The 16,535-nt window shown below is 42.0% G+C and overlaps 1 protein-coding gene across 1 annotated transcript in view; it reads left to right on the forward strand.

Annotated features, from left to right (window-relative positions):
• Window positions 1-9,458, forward strand: part of ZNF516 (zinc finger protein 516) — an 81,976-nt gene extending 72,518 nt beyond the window's left edge. The window contains exons 4-6 of the mRNA XM_042048743.1: window positions 136-240; window positions 1,148-1,215; window positions 7,783-9,458. Of these exons, the coding sequence (XP_041904677.1) occupies window positions 136-240; window positions 1,148-1,215; window positions 7,783-7,842 (233 nt within the window). The 3' untranslated portion in view covers window positions 7,843-9,458. The remainder of the gene's footprint in view (window positions 1-135; window positions 241-1,147; window positions 1,216-7,782) is intronic.
• Window positions 9,459-16,535: the final 7,077 nt, after the last annotated feature.

The raw sequence follows: 16,535 nt of genomic DNA on the forward strand, positions 1-16,535 counted from the left end.
CACATTAGACATACTAATGATGTTTTCTTCTGGCATAATGTTTTCTTCTCAACTTTCCTCTCTCCTCTCCCCCCCCCCCCCCCCCCCCCCGTCCACCCCCTCCTCCCTCCTTCCTTCCCTCTCTCCTGACTACAGGGATGCTCAGGACACAAACACGCCAAGGAGACTGTGTCTGCAGAGAATGTGGAAAATGCTTTACCCAACCCAGCCACCTCAGGACTCATCAGAGGTCCCATGCAGGTACCTTTTCACACTCGCTCTTGCTTTCTCCCTTTCCCACTTGCCTGCCTTCAGGTTCAGCTAACAAAATGCCAAGAATTCAATTTCACATACCATGTTAACCTAAGTAATTCCAGTACCTAAATCTAATAGACAGGTTTTTTATTTTTATGACTATTGCTCTTGTTCTCCATGTATTCCTTACCTGATCCCTGCCCAAACTCCATAAAATTGCAATGCATTTAAGATAAGTCTATTTGCAAATGTTTTATTTTAATTAGAGAGTAGGGTACTCAGAAATGAATATGCTAATGAATTCTGTTGCCACCAGCACAAATTGAAATCAAAGTACCCCTTTCAGCACAACATAAGGCTTTGTTTTGCCTCGTCGTTGCTGTTGACAGGAACATTTTTGTGGGAAACAAGATTTTTCCTCAGACTGGTCAGCCCTAAAATGGTAAATCCCTATCAACCATTTTTAACCTGACACGGTCTGTGGTTGAGGCTGGAGGAGGCTGAAGCCACCGGTGTCATGAGACCTCCTGAGCATTGCATGAGACAGTGAGAGTAGCGGGTTCCTCCTCAAAAGTGTGAATGATGCATACATAAGCCAGGCTGATGCAAAATGACAGAAGCCAAATGGTAAGTAATGCAAGAAGAGGGTCCCTTTACACATACACTGATAATTAATGTTGTCAGTGATTGCTTTCTTCAGTGCTGAAGTCTGAATTAAAAAGGGCAGTGGCCCTAGGCTGCCATTAGCACACTCTCTTCCAGTAAGTGTTATGGTAAATTGGTATTTTCCGGCCACAGGCTAGTAGCTGGTGTCTTTTTTTGAACGTGGTTAATCTGTAATGGTCTCAAATAATGTACACACACTAACGAAGCTTGAATGTTCATCTGTTAACAAGCCCCCTTGTTCCCACAGTGGTATTTGAGTCTAATGGACTCCGAGGTACTGAAGTTCACACCACCTCCGCAGATGCCTCAAAACAAGTATGTTTTACAATTAATTGGGTGTTTGGTTTTTAATGTGGTAGCTGGGAAAAAAAATTGCACAATGATACTCATCACTAGAGCACTGACTGTTTTATAACATGTATAAATAATAATGGTATTGCTTAATTTTTAAAAAATCTTAAATTTTTTAAGCATTTTATCAGAATCTGATATATAGAGCATCAGTTAACTGTAAAACAGGTAGTTAGTGTTCAAATAAACATGTTACTGGCTTACTGGGGACTGGGTGGGATAGGTAACTCTGTAATGTGCCCTGACATGTAATAGTGAGATAGTACATAAAGAATTCCTGGAAATTTGCTTTTACAATTAACACATTTTCTGCTGCAATAAGACAATTAATGTTTAGTCTTCATTTTTCTGAAAAGTATTTGTACCCTGTTATCCAGTATCTGGCCTTTGAAAAGTTCTTATCCACCAGTTTCCCTGGACTCTCTTAGTGTGCTTTCCTGTTTCTAGTATATCGTTTCCTGTCTTAACAAACACTTCTCAGAGCTCTGAATTATACATGACAAAGCCGTTACACAGAAAATCGTTAAACAGAATTTGTTTCATGTATCTTATGTCTTTGGAGAATAGTGTTATAGCCTGGACCTTCCTATTCCATTTGCAGCTTGGCAGGTGGGTTTCAGAGCACACCTTCTCCTGGGCGCTTCTCTGCCACTGTGAAACAGCCTTCAGCATCACTCACGTTTCCTTTCATCCTCACTTTTAGTTTAATTTTCACTATAGCAGCCCTTGTCCTCCTGTCTCTTACTAAACTATTGCAGATGTTTTAGCCATGCTTAGAGAATGCATCTCTGTGCTACTCCCAACATTATGAAGTTTATGGGTTGGTTTCCACTTGCTCATTAAACATTCTCACTGGGCACCACCACATTGCCTAGTTCCTGTGCTGCACCCTTCATGAAGACTCTTGGCACCTTCTCTCTGTCCTTGCATCTTTCTGGCCCAAAGGCTGCATGGAGAACCCAGCCTCTGTCACAAGAGCATCTGGATTGACACCAAGCCATAGGAGTGGCCAACAGTTCTCATAAAAGTTTCCAAGATGGCATAGCACTTCAGTTGTTGTAGCTGTGGGCAATGTTTACTTTGCTTTTGCGGGACAGTAGCTGAAAAGTTATGCTGTAGTGTCCCCCTTATGATGCTTATCTGATAAAATTGTGCAAGGACACATCTCTCAGTAACAGAGTGAATGACAGAGACACACTGTGAGTGTGTCAGAGTGAAACACTGCAGCTCTGCCAACTCGCTCAGCTAGTCTTTGGTTCTCATCAGTTCAATAATGTAGATTTAGTAAACCTAAGCATCTTTTAAAACGCTCTTTCATCTTTTCATGCTCATGGTTTTCTCTCATGTGTAGTTGAGATCACATTCTGAAGGCATCTGGGCTTTCTTCTTCTAGAAGACAATGAAAGGTCAAAGTTGGAAATACATTTCCAAAAAATTCTGAAATGGCCATATATATCCCAAATGAAATGGGGTAGCTCAGACCACATCTGGACTCTTTTTGTAATTTGGGTTGTATTACTGCACAATAAATTGACTCATAATCTTGTGTTTGTAAACTATTGTCATGCCAGAATTTATTGGCTGACTTCTTCCATGGTGAAGGTAGCTTGCTTGTGCTATCTGCCAGTCTGCCTTCAAAGCATTTGATTAAATTACAGCATCTCAATACAGCAGAACACCGAGTAGGGGTTAGCTTCTTGAATGGCTTCATCTCATGCCAGTCAGTATTTTCAGAGAAGATGCAGTGTGATCACTTCTGCAGGAGATAGTTCCCTTTCTTTTGTCCTGTTTGCTCCTCAGTACCAGCCTTTGTCTCAATTTGTCAGTGTCTGTGTCGGGTAGGATTATTCAGTTGTCTGCTGTTTTGCCAGCTCGCGTGGTGGGCAGGCATTGTGCTCCCCCAGAAGACTCCACCTGCACAGTCCCTGGGCGTTACAGAGGGAATACTCTCATTTCCACATGCAGCTGTAGGGGCCTTCAGAAGCACAGAAATGAGCTCTCACTGAGAACGGTGCCTGCAGCATTCTGTTAACATTACCATTTCCCACTTAAAACGTTGTCACTCCATGTCTTCATTTCATTTCTTAATTGGGGACAGATCTATTCGTGAGGGTTTATGGTGTAAAGTCAGTTCAAGTTACAGAAGTGCCACGCACGTGCTCCGAGCAAGAAGCAATAGTTACCATGTACGGTAGTTTGAGAAGGAAAGAGGGGTTTTTTTGATGTCAAGTGGAAATGATTCACTTTACATAATGTTTCCACCTCACAGGTAAAATATCTTCCCCTGAGTAGTCTGCCAAAGAGTAAAAATATTAACATTAGTATTTCATGGTTCCCCCATTCCCTTCTCTAGTGAGCCAGAAGATCATCTCTAAAGGTTTCCTTTATGAAACAGTGTTAGGTAGGGCTTTTCAAATCCCCCAGCATGGTAGCTTACAACAGTGCTACGTTGAATAGCAGTTTTATCACAGAATAATTCTAATTCTGCATGTTAAAAATAGGGTCTACAGCCAGGCTTTTTCAAAAACGAACCAGCTAAATCTATATTTAGGTGTCTAAATAAGAACCCTATTTTAGGGTAGTGAACCACCAACAGGAGGTGCAGGTGTTCAGCATCACTGAAAAGGAGGTCACCTATAGCACTGTATAAAAAAGATCAAACACACACAGTTTTACTACTGTTAGCACTGGGCTAACAGTAGCTAACGTGTGTTTCATGCTTTGTTATCAGCACCAATGAAATATAAATAAAATGTAGGAAATAAGATACTAATTCATAACATTATTTATTGTGGTTTCTTATTTCTACCTGAATGCTTTAAAAAAAACCCAAACCAGAATGACATTTTTACATAAAATGAATTTCCCATGAACTTTGGAATATTTCCTACTCTTCTTTATCTAAAGGACAAAAAATGCTCATTACATACCCCAAGTCAATACAATCTGTGCTAAGTCATGTGGATTCTCTTGAAAAGCTGCCATATTAAACATATTGAATATTCTGAATATTTTTATAAATGCTAAATATCCCAGTATATACATAATAAAGCTTGCTTATCCACAATGAATATGTATCTTAATTTGGCATAGTCTAAGCGACATCCAGAGACATGATTTAGTAGGCATGAATTTGGGGAGCGCGCTTCAATTGCATATACATGGCAAGACAAACGCTGGCTCCCCTTCAGAAGGGGCCCTGCAACCATGTGTGTCTCAAAGCAAGGCTCTCCTAAAGCGTGGGGTCATTTCAGAGACACTGCCTGATGCTGCAGCACTGCAGCCAGAAGCCCAATTCCCAGTGGTACAGGAGTCAGTCTGGAGCCTGCTTTTTCACAGTGGTGACAGCAGCGGTAGCAGTTTCTAAGGCATACGCCGTGCATTTGACTTCTCCTTCTGCGTTTTTAAAGCCGTATAAAAACTTGGCCCACTTTAGGAATATAGTTGATGCTCTATCAGTGTCAATCAATATGCTCTAAAAATTTTAAGGGACAAGAAATTGGGTGTTCAGAAGGCATGATTTACTGGTTGGCAGTGAGGGAGAGCTCTCTCTAGTTGAGTGTATATATATATATATATGAACTATATTTGCAGCACTGGAGTCAGAGACACCCAAGTTCTCCATCTTCTGTGTGAGCGAAACAAGGAAAACCCCCAAAGCTCCAACCTTTGTCCTCTCCAGAAAAACACCCTTTTATTCACTGAAAATTAATTAGAAGCTGCAGCCCAGGGAAAAAACCCAGCTGTTGGTATCCTGAATTCTCTGGCTGAAGCTTTCCCCATGCCAGAAAGCACTGATTGTCCTTCTTTCTGGACAGCACAGTTCTTGGGCCTCATTCACTGAAGAGAGGGGTGTGCAGTAGGTCCTGTACCTACTGTGTGACAAGGGTAAAGTACCTTCATTAAGGGGTCCCTAAACCTTCATTTTCTCCACTCTAAGAATTTTAAAATATTTCTTGCAGCATTCAATATTTGAAATAGCATAAATTTGAATAGCGAGAACTTAGGGGATTGACGGGCTGGAGAGAACCATCAAGAAAACACTATATATATATATATATATATATATATATATATGTAGATGTAGATGTATATATGTGTGTGTTGTCAAGGAGCTTGGGGGAAAAGCTGGGGACATCTGTTACCTGTAATGTTTTTATAGTCCAGCAACACTATAGCTCTGCATGTCCTAAAGCGACTTTACAGAGAAGGGGAGGAGGCAAAAAACCTAACCCAGATTAAAAAGTTATTTAAGCTATTGGTTTCTGAGTTTGCCTGGTTTGGGTTTTCTTGCACTCAAAATTCTAGTACTGTCTGTTAGAAGTCGTATTTATGACATTTGTTCATAAGAAATGTCTTGCCCCAGTTCCTTGCAGAGTTTCTTCCGAAGATCATGATTAATAGTTCAGTCCTCATTATTGCAAATGTTATTTTTAAATAGTTATTCTGAGAACAAGAATTCCATTAATCAAAATAATAGATAATGAACAAATAAATGGCAACCTAATTTGTCTCGTTCATACATATGGAGATTATAGTGCAAACAATCAAGGAACCATGGAGGCTGCTGTACTGGCATCTGAGTAATATGCATGTACTGTATGTCTGTTACTTTATGAGCATTAGAGACAGGATTAGGAGCTGTAGTTCTTGTCCCAACACTTGTCCCTTGCCAGCAAACTGCAGTGGTATTTGTGCTTCTTGCAATTTACTTCAATGTCATGCAATAATCTGTCTCCAGCATATTAACATGCACACAAACTGGGTTTTTCCTGTTAACTGGGGAAAAGCCCTGGAAGTTGCTATGAGAGCAGCTTTTGGCATGGAAGCTGTAGGTTTCACGTAAAGATCTGCCACTTCATTGAAAGTGAAGAAAGCCTACTTTTTAAAAGGGAAAACATTTTTATTTCAGGAAGAATTCAATCCAACTCTGTATCAGCTGGTTCAAAATCTGACCGTACCTTGGGACAGTGTGAGTACAGGGGGCTGAGCCACTGAGTGGGTTTTGGCACTCGTGAAGCTCAGGTGCTGTTCCCTGGTGAAACAGGGAGCACAGCTGTGCCTGAAAGGGGCTCAGCCACCCATCACCTCCATCCCCTCTGCGCTATCCTTGCAGGTGGGGAGGATGGATTGTCCTTTTCCTGGATCCCTTGTTTTGTGTGATCCATGACATGCAGGGCGTGCCTTCACCACTTTGCAGGCTATCCATTGCAAAAGAGCGCCCCTAATGACTCCCCTTTTTCAGTTCCTGCCCAGGGAAAGTGGGACAAGGTGCCTGCCATCCCCTCCCCTCCCCTCTCCTCCCCTCCCGCCCTCCTCGCCAGCCCCGCGAAGCTCTGCTGTGCTCCCCCGTGTACACGGAGCCGGTTCGATCCGAGGCGTTCCAATGATGAACGCCTCCTCCTGGAATTGTGGCTGTGTCTCTCAGGCATGATGCAGCCGCGCAAAAATGTAAAGCATCTTTCTTAGTTTACTGCAGGAAATTCAGCATCCAACTAAGGAAGTTTTATCACATCTCTCATTCAGTTACTGTTTCCTACATTTCAAATATACTGCGGTCTGTACAGCAGCTTTTTTTTTCTTTAATTTTGTTGCAAATCTTTCCACCTTAAAACCAAACTTTGACTGGTAAATGTCATGAATCTCAGGCCAGGTTTAATTAGGAATTTTCTAAATCTATTAACAAAAGAGATGCACTTAATACGTTATGTCAACCAGAGCTGGGCTTTCTTTAGCTATTTCGAGGGCTGCCATAGGCACAGCTTGAAACTTGCTTGGATTTTACATGGGTGCCGTATTTTATGTTGCATTAATTTAAAATGGTCTGTTTCACTTCATCAAGACTTTAGCTTAAGGATAATGCATTTATGTAAGATTAATCTTGCCATGTTGTTTTAGGATCAGGATTGTAAACTGCATTGTTCCGACAGTGATGTTCTAAATGTCATTTTAAAGCTTTTCTTGGGAGCTGCAGGCTCCCACTTATTCATGATGTTATCTTTAATTTCACTTGATTTTAGAATATCCCTGCTATTTTTTTTCAATGTGGTAATTATTCATGAAAATTGGCTAAGAAAATAAAAGGAAGATGACAAGGGGGGAAAAAAGCTGCCTTAGCATTTGACAGACCTGCACAAGAATTCAGTTTTTTTTCATTTAGCTGCCTCTGTGATGTCAAACTTCAGCCTTTTTAAAGCACTGATCTAGTTATGAATCCCTTTTGGCTAGCACAAAATTCCACTTTTTGGAGGCCTCTTCTTTCCCTCCTTGTTCTCAGCCTTCTCTGAACTGCTCCGCCAGATCCTGTTACTTCTTGTTCTAGTCCGTCAGGGACTTTATATATGGGCCTGACGCGCTTTGCTCTTGGGGGAGATGCTTAAAAAAAACCCCCCAAAGTGTTCTCACGTGGTGGGTCAAGATGAACGTACGTGATGCTAATAAAGGGTAACGAATGCCGGCACAACTTGCTGGAGGGTCGTGCCTGGGAGCAGGGGCGAGAATGAGCTTTTCCCCGTGTTGTCCTTCTTGCAGGGGAGAGAGCACGGCGGCGCGGAGGTCACCCACACGCTGCATCTCCGGAAGGGAACCTAGATCCCGGGCGGAGGAGCCCCGGCAGCCCCCCGCGCTCCAGAGCATCCCCCTGCCAGCCATGGCCGCACCCGGAGCTGCTGCGCGAGGCTGGGAGCAGCGCTCTGCCAGGAGGGGGGTGCCTCCTCCGCGCTGTTAATCATCTTAAAATAAATGAAGATGCTACACAAGATATATATAAATTGACGTACTAATCAGTCCCATGGTTCCTTATTTCCTTTATAATAAACAGTGGAGTTGGCAAGCGCTGTGGCGGCACAAGGCATCTATATTAATCAAGAGAAGTTTGAGACACTGGAAAAATTAAACTTTATGTGATTTGGACAGCATGAAGAAGTTAAGCACTGTAACAAAAACCTCCCTGATGCTCACAATGACTATTTGATACATTTGAAAAACAGCAGTGGATTTGAGGGCTGGAGAAGTATTAATTAATGAAACTGCCACTGCCTGTCATGCTGAAAAGCAAATTAAAAAAAAAACAACAGAGAGAGGAAGAATGGAGGGTGCAGGGAAGAGGTGGCATTCGGTGCTGAGAAAGCAATGCTTGATGAAGGATTAAAGGGACTAAAGAGAAAGACCGTCATTCTGCAATGGTTTGTTTCATTACAGTTTGGGGACCACTTGGATTTCTAGTGCTCTTGCTCTTGACTGCGCACCATTAATAGTATGTGAATATGGAAATTGAAACACTTCCAGAGAAAAGCTTCTATTCTGCTTTGGAAAAGAAAAGCTAGTTGAACACTAAGAAAAAAAACCAGGCTTCTGTGTTTTACTCTCAGGACCTTTTTTTTGTTAACAGGGCTACTTTCTTCAACCTGGTCACAAAGGAAGTCTTCACTTAATGAAAAAAAAAAAATGGAAATAATAAAACATTCAGCTGTCTAACACCGCTGATCTGTCTATTTAGAAGAGAAAAGGTGTCACTGAACGAATTCAGGCAGCCCTGGGGCCATAAGGTGCTCTTTGCTCCTGAGTTCGGTTCAGCAGACCAGCTGCCACTCCTCCTTGGGCCCGCTGATGTTCTGGAAAGACAAGGAACTTCTTTTGTGGTGGCAGGTTAATGTTCATATAAATGTGTCATGTCTTGTACTTGGTGATCACTGGTGGTGTTAGGAAAAAAAAGAAAAAAAAAAGCTTTATATACCTCTTCTACAGTAACTCTTTAACTGCAAGTTTTCAAGGTGGGGTTGTGGCACATAACAGGTTGTTAAACCATGCAGTGTAAGCAATTAAAAATGTATTCCACAGATATAAATATTTTCTTTTCTTATTGCTGTGACACTATGTGTGATGGTAATATTTCTGAGAGTTTCAGATTTTGCACATATAATTTTATGCATTATCAAAAGTTACTGCTGCCTTGAAAGAAAATGTTCTGTGAAATTTTTTGCAAAAGCTTTACTAGTTTTTTTTTTTTTTAATTGTAACAGTTTGTAAAGGCAGGAAATGGAGTTAAAAAAACAACTAGCATGCTAAATATATTTTTCAAAAAAGCAATAATTTTACATGTACAGAAATGATGCTAACCTTTAATACAGGTGAGACCACAGTTTACTTAATACAGTAATGGAATAGTGCTGTTTTTGTAGAAATGGGCTTCTGACAAACGATTTGTTTAAAAAAAAAAAAAGCAGAAAAAACCTTAAAACGTGATCTTTCTGTTCTAACAGTTTTGGCGGGCAGGGGGGGTTCCTTTTTTTAAAAAAATCTAGTCAGTAATTTGGTCTGGATACTACTTGTTACTTGTTTTAAATTACTTGACAGGTTTTGTTACTTTGCAACACTTGCAACAATGCAAATTAACTTTCTTACGTATTTTTTTTAAACTAGATTTTCCTTATGCTATTACACGAGATGTAAACCAGAATTCTCTGTAAGTCTCGGTGTAGTTAGGAATGTCTGTGCAAGTACTTAAAAGTGACTGTAATTAACTGTTCTGTGAAGTTATTTTGAGGGAGGTCGCATAGACACATTCCATTGTACACCAAAAAAAAAAAAAAAAAAGAAAAGAAAAAATTAAATATTTTGCTGTGTTGCTTAATGATTATCATTTTGAGTTTGCACTAGCTTTAATTTTGATTTTTTTTTTTTTGTTGATTTCTTCTTTTGTTTTGTTGCTTTTCTGAGTCATATTTTCCATGAGAGAACGTAATGGTGACAGTTCAGGAATGCACAAAAGCTAGTTGCTTAACCTGTTTGTTTGTGGTTTAGTTATTAAAAACTCTTCCATACCCAAAATGGCACGGAAGTGTAGTGTACATTTGTAATTTCTCTCTTTTTTTTTTAATTGTATTTTTTTGGCAAGCTGAACTAGAACTAGAAAATCTGAGTTAATACTTAGAGCCAAACCTTCTTTCTGGAATTTTCTTCCCGAATCCTTCACACAGAAGCTAGTGCTGTCACTGCCATTACCAGGGTACTAATCAGCAAAGTTTACAATCATAATTTAGCTTCATGAAGAACAACAGTAGGGGAAATCAGTTTAAATAATTATATGCTGTGTATAGCACAGAAGTGAGATTTTCACTTAATTAAGCAAGAAATAAGAGTGGGTGGGGGAAAACCAACCTTAAGGACCATCTGTTTTTGGAAGTGAATCCCACGATTTCTGTTTTTTCTTTATCATTGTATTGTATTGATTTGCTATTTTAGTTAGACCATAGTATTTAAAATGAGTTGTGTTCTTATTTATTTAGTCAAATGGGCTTTGATCAGCTCTTTTAAGCAAAGTCATAAGCTTTTTTGGCATGACACACTCCTGTAAAGCCCTTTTATGACTGTTACAGGGACTTTCTACTACCTCTACCAATCTACTGTTTCTTCTTCTTAACAGGTTTTTATGGTGTTGCAAGTCTAATGTAACTTAGACAATAAAGGGTTTGATTATCTACGCTGCAGATTCTCCGTGTATCTGCCATCTCTCCCTCTCTGCGTCTCTCTCTCTCTCTCTCTCTCTCTGGTTTGTGTGTGGTTTATTATAGCTGAAGTATAGGAGATCTCTTTTATTATGGTGGAAGTGAAAGAGACAGACCACCTTCACCAGAGTATTTTTGTATCCTGGATGTTGTACGCTGACCGGAAGTCAAACTTGGAGAAACTTTCTCCACAGGCCTAATCAGCTACTACATTGCCACCATGCTGCATTCTTGAAGTTCCTTCTGTCAGAAATGCTGTGTATAAATGGGTGCATTCTACAAAAAGTTAAGCCAGTTGGAAAGCCAAGACAATTTTTAGGTTTGTATTTTAAAACCTCTTAAATGTCCTTAGTGATAAACCTTACCATAAATTGCTGCGTCTGTCCTATAGAAGACCCAGCTTTAATGAAAACAACTGGGTGTTATCCTTTAGAAAACAGCATCTGCTGGTAGGTGCAAAAAGTGTTTTGCTGTTAACTGTAGGATACAAATCTCTCTCTAGGGGGATTTCCAGGCACTGATATCCTGCAGGTTTCGTGGTAATCCCAGTAAATGTGTTGCTGGGTTCTCATGCTTTGGGGAGCTGTGTGGTGTCTTCGTTTATCCTGCTGGAGGCATCAGAGCATGCTTGCCGTTCGGAGCCATCTTACAAAGTCCTCTTACTCTCCTGGGAGTATCTGCATCACCCCTGTTCACTCCTTCTCATGCCCAAAGAGTTTCTGACCAGGCCTGTGCTTGGTATTGTTCTTCCAAGCCATATTCCCATGCTAGGCTACCTCAAGTATATCTCAGCAGCTCCACCAGGAGTGCTGGAATTCATTGACATAGGTGGGGATTTATCCTTGAAAAACCAATCTGCCACAAGACCTGGAACAAAGCAAGAGGTAACTTCTTCATTAGGTTCTTACTATGTAAAATGTGTTGGATTATTAGTGGAAAAGGTTGCATTTTATGACAAGTCAAATTTCCCAACCTCCGTGCAAGCCACTATTTTTAAGCAAAGCACCGAATTGCAGAGTCTTCTCTCCTCATTCGTGCTCTCTGCTTTCTCTTTTGCTGTGTTTGGGAACTCCATACTTCAGGGCAGTCCAGTGTTCAGAGACAACAAGTGGATTCACTGAGAGCTCACAGGTAAGGAACACCAGCCTGGTCCACTATTTTAGAAGATAACACAAATGAAATGGAGTGTGCTGATCTATAAAAAACCTTCCACTTCAGGTTTTTATTACAAATTATGAAATGATTGTTTCTGGAGCAGCAAGTGATGTAAAGCAGTTGAAGATAATTGAAAGCATAGACATGCTCCCCTATTAGCCGCTTTCCATGGGGCTGTGGGAATGCTGGCTTTTTGAGAGGGATTGTAACCATGTGATGACATCATTAGCTATCTCCAGGTAGACAGTAGCTGTTTCAAAGATACTTTTGCTTGGTTTTTCATAATCCCCCCAAAACACTAGAAAAATACTCCCTTTGTTCAAGGCTGGTAGTCAAAGAGTAAATTGTACATGGGAAAAAAAATCCATATGTGTTGGATATAAGCAAGTATTTCCAAATTGACCACCAGTTACTGGTCAAAGTAAGGGATGCTTTTGCTAATGAGAGCGGCAAGGGTATGTTGTGAGCAGGCACAGACCAGAGGTTTATTTTGTTTGTGGCTTAAGTAGTGGCATCAAGAGCATCAACGTGGCCCAGCTCTGTGGATTTGGATACTCACATACCCTGGATTGCTCACAGGGCCATAGAGAAAGAGAGGTGACGAAAGCACATGAAGATCAGTAAGGGGTTAAGTTTTGACCCTCTGAAATTGAAGCAGATGGAAAGCAGTCTCTGAGGAAGGGCAAAGCTGAGAACAGGACCAAGGAGAGGCTAGAAGTGGAGCAAGAGGTTCAGGGAAGAATTGCCATTGAGTGGAAAAGTTGCCAAAAAGGGCAAAGTCAACAGTTTGAGAGACAAAAGGATTTGGAGATGGAGCAGAAACTCTGAAACCTAACCAGATGAGGTGTGTCCCTATTGTGCTTCTGTTTAAATGAAAGGGAGGAGGAATGTGCAGGCAGCTTCTGGGAAGATGGATTGGAAAATTCTGAAAATAAGCACATAATTTAATCTTAGTGAATCATCTTATCCTGCAAAAATGTTCTTAGGGTGAATGATGTTCTGACAGAAAATAAGGGAATGCCTATTTTGATCTCTGCTTTCTTGACTGATGAGTGAACCAGAGGTAGAACTGTAATTATGAGTAGTTGAGGGTGGACTGAAGGGTCTCTCCAATACCTAAGGCATTCTGAGAAGCATATTGCTCTTTTAGAGAAACAAGCAAGCTGATTAGCCCCAAGCAGGAGGGGGAAGAAAAAGGCAGGCAAGAAGTCTTAGTGTTTTAAGCAGATGCTGAACTGGAGCAATCCTTTGAGGATGCTAGAGGGTACATTCAGATAGCATTCTGTAATACAGAATGTTTTAAGATGCCTTGTAGTATGTTGGATAAAAGAGCTGGAGATGCTTAAAGCTGTTAAGAAAAAATGTCCAATATTAAAATGGCTTAGACACTTGGCTCTTTCCTTCATGAAATCCTTTGTATCTCAGATTTAAGTTGTTCATGTGAGATTGGTACAGATGGCTTGATTTGTTTGTTCCTGTGTCATCAGGTGAGTTACCTGTCAGGAGTTTAGAAAATGTGAGTTACCCATGTTGCCTTTCTGTAAGTGAAAATCTGTGCATGTCATCTTTCATCATCATCAACCCAAAGTACCACAGGAACCTCAGAAGGTTTTTCTAAGCAGAGAAAAATGATTTATTTATTTTTTAAATATTCATTGTTATGATATGACATAAAAGGGACACTGACCCTCCCGTTCATCTTACTCCCAGAAATCAGCTTATTTTTCTGGGACAGGGCAATGTTGTGCTTTGCCTGAGACAATTCTTGAGCCAGTGGTGGTTTCTGAGACCTACAACTTGTCACAGAATGCTGGAGCAGTGCTCCAATAAGCACAGTTCTTCTGTGAGGGGCTTCCCTTGGCAAAGGTAGGTCACAAACCAAGCCATTTCTTGCTTTTACCACGAGTTTTCATGAGAGTCATGCTGCTGCTGCTGCAGGGACACGGGGTCTGTTTTTCCATGTGGGAGCCAGCAGTGGGAGGTTGCTGCAGTCACCTCACCCACAGAAGACCATGGAAATAAAATGGTAACCAGTTTGCTGGTACTGCTTTCCCAAATTTTTCTTCCTCACGTGTTTGTCTCCTCCTTCAGAGAAGACAGGTGTGGGTGGTTGCTTGCACCACAGAGAAGGTGATATCTCCAGAGCAGTGGTGGGGACAGGCAGCTGGCAAGAGTTTTCTCTTCTTTTACAAGAAGTCCACCTCGGGAGCTTGCCAAGTCCCGTCCCCTCTGCTGGGGTTTCCTACTTGCTTGTCCTGTGAAATGGCAAATCAGTTGTGTGGCCATGCTCCTGATAATGTGCAAGAGCCTGCTATGGATATGGGAATGATTGGCTTTTCCCAAGGTTTGTTGGGTTTTTTTTTTCCAAATATTGACAAGAGTAGGGTGTGTTCTTGTTAGAGTGTTTGACTGCATTGTTAGAGGGACTGTCAGGAGGAAGCTTAGTGTAGATGTGACATGAAGCACATTTTTTATCTCTAGGAACTGTAGGTCTAGAGGTAGGTTCTAGGAGCTCTTTACAAAGACAGATTTTTGGAAATTTGCTAACAAGAAGGTGAAATTACGTAGAAATTTGCTTAGGTGCCCAGTCTCAGGTTGCTCACCATCCCTGTGCCTTGAGAGGACAAGGCTGCCTGCTGCCAGTGGCCCTGGGCTGGCACCAGGATGGTGAAGGAGGGCCTGTACTCGCTGTTTCCCCGGCAGTGACACACGTGCATGGCTCTTCTTGCACTCCTTTCCCTGACCTGCTCACTTCCCAGCTCACAGCCTCAAACAGGGAAGCTCTGTTCTCTCACATCCCAAGAGCTGCATCCACCAGGACAGAGGTGTGAAGGGAATTGGGGCTGGTCTCAGCCCTGCCATTGAGGAGATGGTCTCGGCACAGCTGTGTTCTGGCATTTTTGGTTTTGCACCAACCATGCAATGGGACCAGCCCAGGATCCAGAAGCCCTGTACTCCCTTAGCTGGGGAGATGTTCAGGCCTCTCTGGGGCCCTTGCGTGTGATGAACAGCTGAGAGTCTAGGCAGTGACTTCTGGAAAGGTTCACTGCAGCTCTGTGTTCATCCTTTGCAAGTTAGGGCCTTCCTTGCATTTGGCCAGAGGTCATCCCTGGTGCAATGAGAGCTGCAGGAACTTCTGAGCTAGCTTGAATGCAAGTGCTAGAGTTAAATCCAAGCAGACCTAAGCGAAATTCCAGGGGGAAGGACAGGCAATAAGCAAGTGTCAAAAATGACATGGGCTGTTTACTTGCTGCTGACAAGGCTGATGATTTACTTCACAGCACCATTTCCTACACAGCCCCTTAAAGTTCTAGTGCTTTCAGGGTTACAAACATATGGAATTCCCTGCAAAGTTATATAAGTAATTTTCATTTTTTCTCCTCTGACAGCATATGATACGAGAAATTCCATGACCTTTAAGGTGAGGCAAGTAGAAGGAGAATAATCCAAGTGGCAGCAGTGTTACTCTCCTAAACTGTTACTTTTTCAGACCATGACATTAAAGTATTTCGTAACTCAAGTTAATTCTCCTTTGCATTGATTCTGTTGAATAAACAGTGACTTTAAAATGAGGCACAGCTGGAGGCACCATTAAACCCACCTGAATTTTGCTTCTCAAGCTGTGTTTTCTGAGTATTTTGCAGAAAATGAGTCTTTGAGAGTTTTTAGAAAAAAATAAACACGCTCCTAAGTTTAGAGAAATCATCTTGACTGTAGCTAGAATTGCAATGCTTCAGGAAGCTGAACTTGCAAGGAACAGGTGAGTGGCTGAGGTGGCACAGAGAGAAGCACCAGAGCTATAAATGTTGCTAGAAGGTGTTATTACTAAGACTGGTTGGTAAATACGATTACAGGGAGTCCAGGTGCCTTGTAGAGCCTCTTCTGATAAATTTTCATGCCACTTTTGGCAGATTAATTAGTAAGATTACAGTTTCCTTCATTATATAAAGAGTGTCTTAGGTGATTGTCCATCTGTGCTGGGCACTGTATGGTAAGGGACATTTCCTGATGCTTAAGCTGCATGTGGGCTGCCGTGCAGAAGTGATGCTGCACCAGCCTCGGGGGCAAATTCCCCCTCTGACCACGGCACTTCCCTGCTTGAATGCCTTTCAGCTGCATGTGAGGCAAACGAGTTGCAGCTTGGAGAAGCGAGGCGCAGTGCGCAGGGCACACATGCTGTGCTCTAAAGGCGTTACCTGCTGTGGGGATGGGCCCTGGCACTTCTGGATTTGGCCAATCTGCCCCAGCCTCTGTTCTTACTGCAGCCAAGAGATGGAACAAATAAATGTGGCTGGGTGATGGACACTGCTGGCCACAAGGGCAGGTGCCATGTGTAGGCAGTCTGGCTGCAGATTGAGCCCAGGCTGAGTGCCAGGGGAAGTTAGATGAGAGCAGGGTTTCAGTTTCACAGCTCAGATAAATGCACAGGTGAGAAGGAAGGCTGCAGAGGAGCCTCGCCTTGCACAGCTCGGTGCACAGCGCAGTGTGCTGAGCCACATGCAGCAGGGACTGTGTGAAATGTGTGCTGACAATCCACTGGGCTGATGCAGAGAGAGAGTAGCTGCTCGCTGCCCTACAGCCTTCTGTAAAGGAAGATGTGTCCTTTTTGGCTTCCAAAGAATG

The sequence above is a fragment of the Corvus kubaryi genome, unplaced genomic scaffold (genome assembly GCF_017639235.1).
Source record: "Corvus kubaryi isolate FWS band 111438036 unplaced genomic scaffold, C.kubaryi_AGA036_p1.0 68, whole genome shotgun sequence".
NCBI lineage: Eukaryota > Metazoa > Chordata > Aves > Passeriformes > Corvidae > Corvus > Corvus kubaryi.